This window comes from Symphodus melops, assembly GCF_947650265.1.
Source record: "Symphodus melops genome assembly, contig: scaffold_542, whole genome shotgun sequence".
Lineage (NCBI taxonomy): Eukaryota > Metazoa > Chordata > Actinopteri > Labriformes > Labridae > Symphodus > Symphodus melops.
Genome location: NW_027636749.1, coordinates 1 through 5,000, shown reverse-complemented (window position 1 = coordinate 5,000; position 5,000 = coordinate 1). Strand labels below are relative to the sequence as shown.

Here is a 5,000-nt window from a genome sequence, read left to right as displayed (position 1 = left end):
GCTGAGCTCCAAAGCTGCTCACAGCTTCCTGTCACCAACCACGGCTCTTATAAGGTCTACATGAGGTAAACAGGCTGTAACGTCTGCAGCAGGTAAACAGACTGTAACGTCTGCAGCAGGTAAACAGGCTGTAACGTCTGCAGCAGGTAAACAGACTGTAACGTCTGCAGCAGGTAAACAGACTGTAACGTGTCTGCAGCAGGTAAACAGGCTGTAACGTCTGCAGCAGGTAAACAGACTGTAACGTCTGCAGCAGGTAAACAGGCTGTAACGTCTGCAGCAGGTAAACAGGCTGTAACGTCTGCAGCAGGTAAACAGACTGTAACGTCTGCAGCAGGTAAACAGACTGTAACGTCTGCAGCAGGTAAACAGGCTGTAACGTCTGCAGCAGGTAAACAGACTGTAACGTCTGCAGCAGGTAAACAGACTGTAACGTCTGCAGCAGGTAAACAGGCTGTAACGTCTGCAGCAGGTAAACAGACTGTAACGTCTGCAGCAGGTAAACAGACTGTAACGTCTGCAGCAGGTAAACAGACTGTAACGTCTGCAGCAGGTAAACAGACTGTAACGTCTGCAGCAGGTAAACAGGCTGTAACGTCTGCAGCAGGTAAACAGGCTGTAACGTCTGCAGCAGGTAAACAGACTGTAACGTCTGCAGCAGGTAAACAGGCTGTAACGTCTGCAGCAGGTAAACAGACTGTAACGTCTGCAGCAGGTAAACAGACTGTAACGTCTGCAGCAGGTAAACAGGCTGTAACGTCTGCAGCAGGTAAACAGGCTGTAACGTCTGCAGCAGGTAAACAGGCTGTAACGTCTGCAGCAGGTAAACAGACTGTAACGTCTGCAGCAGGTAAACAGGCTGTAACGTCTGCAGCAGGTAAACAGACTGTAACGTGTCTGCAGCAGGTAAACAGACTGTAAGGTCCCTGCAGCAGGTAAACAGGCTGTAACGTCTGCAGCAGGTAAACAGGCTGTAACGTCTGCAGCAGGTAAACAGACTGTAACGTCTGCAGCAGGTAAACAGACTGTAACGTCTGCAGCAGGTAAACAGGCTGTAACGTCTGCAGCAGGTAAACAGACTGTAACGTCTGCAGCAGGTAAACAGGCTGTAACGTCTGCAGCAGGTAAACAGGCTGTAACGTCTGCAGCAGGTAAACAGACTGTAACGTCTGCAGCAGGTAAACAGGCTGTAACGTCTGCAGCAGGTAAACAGACTGTAACGTCTGCAGCAGGTAAACAGGCTGTAACGTGTCTGCAGCAGGTAAACAGACTGTAACGTCTGCAGCAGGTAAACAGGCTGTAACGTCTGCAGCAGGTAAACAGGCTGTAACGTCTGCAGCAGGTAAACAGGCTGTAACGTGTCTGCAGCTCATTAACGCCTCTCTGAGCTCTGAAGCTCAAATGGGACTCGGTGCAACATGAACCATGGAATCAGTACTTTGACACAACAGCTAACGCTCAGCGAGAGATTAGTTTGGACTTCACAGATTTACACATAGCTGTGTAACTCAACCCAGGGGCCCGACTCAGAGAAGTTAAGCCTCTGGTTCAGTCACTGAGGGCGGTCTGCGGTGAGGAGACATAGAACTAACATATCGTAGGAGGACAACAGGAGCTAAACATGACAGCTGGTGGATCAGGGGGAAAAACAACAGACAGAAGTGTCTGTTCAGGTTGTTCAATGTTTAATAGAGTGTGTTTTTAAAGAGAAACGATCGCTGTTCTTCGGATCGATAGTATCCCTAAGTAACCAAAATACCCCGACAGCTCCTCGCTGATATTTATAACCAAAAGCTGCCGAGAGAGAAGAGAGGGAGCGCCGTCTAAATTGAGAATATCTTGCCAATGAATTTGTGCTCTTTGGAAAATGTCAGGCAGTTTTTCCTGACATTTCCGTTCAGTTAAAAAATGAATTATGCAATATTGTGCGTCAAGGACTGCACGCACACAAAACCACATTCACAACCTTTTTAAGACTTCTCATAGGCCGATACAAAAAAACACTTCGGACCCTTTTACACCAGATTTCATACGGGACTCAAAGGCCGAACCCTGATCCTCTTTGTTCCAAGTTTAGAAGCTTTTTTGCACATCTTGTAAGTCACCTCTCGCATTGTCCCTGCAAACTATCCAACTACTCTTCCTAAGACCTTGAGGGAAAAACAGACAACCAGCCACTCTCACACCGACGGACAGTAGAGTCCGTTTGCATGAATCAGTGTTTCTCAAAAAGCCTCATAACTCCAAAGATCTGATAGACTGAAGCAGCGGGTCAGGGAGGTTGGAGTCTGATCTAACAGCTCGGGACTCTGCGTCTGTACTGCCAGTTCTCTTCTTACCATTCGAATGTGGCCACAGACCATCAGGCCCACGTTCTTGGTGAAGCTGTGGACCAGATCCAGGAGCGCCGGGCGAGAGTTGGGGTAACCGGTCATCACCAAACACTGCGGTCTGAAATCACACACACACACACACACATCAGCTGTACGTTTAAAGACTTTCACAGCTTCATCTTCACTGTAACTTTGACAGGATTACTGGATGTTACGGGCTCAGCCTGACCTTCACGGCGGCCTCTCGTCTTCGAAAAAAAAAAAAAAAAAAAAAAAAAAGAAGCAGAGTAGCGCACATGAAAGCAAATATGTTAATCATCCCGGGATTAAGAAGGAGGTGAGGAGAGCATCTCTAATCTCCTCCGTGATTCGCTGCCACGGGAACAGCCAAAGTCAGGTCTGCACTAACATGTTCCTGAACACGGCAGCGCACTGCGTGCTACATGAGCAGCCAGAGGAAAACACGTGGAACATGGAAGATGGAGCTGCAGCACTTAAACAATCCCCTGAATCCACAAACAGTGTCATTAAAGAAGCTTCTTCATCTTCGACTCGTTCTCCTCCAACAACTCATGAAACTGAAGACGCTTCCACTCAGAGCTGAATCAGTCATCAGGGTCTTATCAAGAAAACCACATGAAGCGAGTGTCCGACTCCTCCTCGCCATCTCTGACTCAGAATGCGGCGAGAGTTCAAGTCTGAGTCACCAGACAGAGTCCGGTCCCTGAATACTAAACCTCCGGTGACATCACGTGCTGCTCTGAGAGGAAGGGAGTGATTTAACACGCTCATACAGCGTGTGATAAAACACAGGAAACATAAATATGCATGATGATAAGCTAACGGCTAACTCCTCGTCCTGGTGCAGCGTGGACAAGCGCGTCCTTGTGATCTTCTTACCTGAAGTTCTTGACGTGGTCCTCCACGCCGCTGAGGTGCAGCGTGTGGGTCAGGGCCTGGTGGTAGGTCAGAGCCTGGGTGGACGAGCCCCAGTTCACATCTGGAGGAGAGGACACACACAGGCAGAGGCGCAGGGTGAGCGGCGAGGCTCCAGTGTTTACAGGTCGTCCTGCCGGAGCAGGAGGGCGGCTCGGACCCGCGGGGGGTCCCGGGCGCCGAGGAGCTCCGGATGTGTGTGTAGCTGTGTGTCAAACTGAGTGTGCACGCAGGTGTGTGTTGAAAGCTGCAGGGACAGCCGTGTGTTTGAAGTGTGCAGGGGGGTCGGGGGGGGGGGGGGGGGGGGGGGGGGGGGGGGACTCCACAGCTCATGCACCAAAATAACTCAATCGACTGGATGAGTTTCAGCTCAGACGCAGCTTTAAAAACACTTCATCTCTGCGTCCACATCTCACTGACATGACAGCAAAACGCTGGAAACTTTAACGAAAGTCATTCAGAATGATTTCAGGGATCTGTTGCTTTTGTCTGCTTCCTGTCGATATGTTATTTCACTCAGAGACTGACCCGCCCCGTCCCGTCCAATCATCATCATCTACGACGAGACGGTAACTCACCTGGCTTCTTGTAGCTGACGTAGATGAAGAGCGCCAGAACGATGACGTTGGTGAGCAGAGCGGCCCACCAGTTGATGACGAACATCACCACGCAGCACAGGATGGCTCCGGCCAGAGAAACCCACATGTTGTAGTACTTGAAGCTGGGGCGCCATCCTGCAGCGGCGAACACATTCAAAGTCAGTTTGAAAGTCACGGTGCAGAGCGTCGTGATGTTTAACAGTATGAGGAGATGCTGGTCATGTTAAAGAGTCAGACCTGCAGTTTAAACCTGTGTGTGTAGCTGTGACAGAGCATGGGTCAGAGGAGGTTAAAGAATGGGAGTTAGCTTCCTGTTAGCCTGAACACCAGAGGGTTACACCGGATATTAGGGGCCGCTTGTTTACATACCGGGGTCCACAGAGACTAGACTAGAGGGGTTTTAGTGATGGGACTGTGTGTGGTTACACAATGACAGAGTCTAACCACAGGACATGAAGGGTACACGACTCAGACCGGCTCTGAAGAGACCAGGACACGGGACACGGGTCAGGGTTTGGTGTGTGCGTGTGCTCACAGCTGGTCTCTACAGTCCTGGAGTCATGTACCATTCAGGTCCATTAGGGTCATTATTACAGAACGACCTGCAGGGAGGAGAGAGAGAATCTGTACCTGGAGTTCTGCAAGAGCTTTGGTATCGAGTGGAGAGAAGCACAAAACTCAAAATAAACCAGATGCATCACAACGACGTCAGACTGAAGGGTTCAATTCACTCACATCACTGAGAAACGTTTCAGCACTTCAAGGCAGGGTTGGTCATTTTAGAAAACTAGCATGATTTTAAAAGTAGCATTCCCTCCGTGCTCCCTCTAAAGCCACGCCCCCTTCCCCTCTGTGCTCCATCTAAAGCCACGCCCCTCTGTGCTCCCTCTAAAGCCACACCCCTTCCCCTCTGTGCGCCCTCTAAGGCCACGCCCCCTCTGTGCTCCCTCTAAAGCCACGCCCCTTCCCCTCTGCGCTCCCTCTAAAGCCACTCCCCCGCTGTGCTCCCTCTAAAGCCACGCCCCCTCTGTGCTCCCTCTAAAGCCACGCCCCCTTCCCCCTCTGTGCTCCCTCTAAAGCCACGCCCCCTTCCCCCCCTCTATGCTCCCTCTAAAGCCACGCCCCTCTCCCT

At 50.7% G+C, this 5,000-nt stretch overlaps 1 protein-coding gene across 1 annotated transcript in view; it reads right to left on the bottom strand.

Annotated features, from left to right (window-relative positions):
• The window catches only part of LOC306819102 (solute carrier family 12 member 2-like), a 6,165-nt gene extending 1,469 nt beyond the window's left edge, over positions 1-4,696 (bottom strand). The window contains exons 1-3 of the mRNA XM_079372854.1: positions 3,848-4,696; positions 3,234-3,333; positions 2,340-2,451 (exon numbers count right to left, since the gene is read on the bottom strand). Coding sequence (XP_079228980.1) covers positions 2,340-2,451; positions 3,234-3,333; positions 3,848-3,974 — 339 coding nt within the window. The 5' untranslated portion in view covers positions 3,975-4,696. The remainder of the gene's footprint in view (positions 1-2,339; positions 2,452-3,233; positions 3,334-3,847) is intronic.
• Between the last annotated feature and the right edge of the window lie 304 nt (positions 4,697-5,000).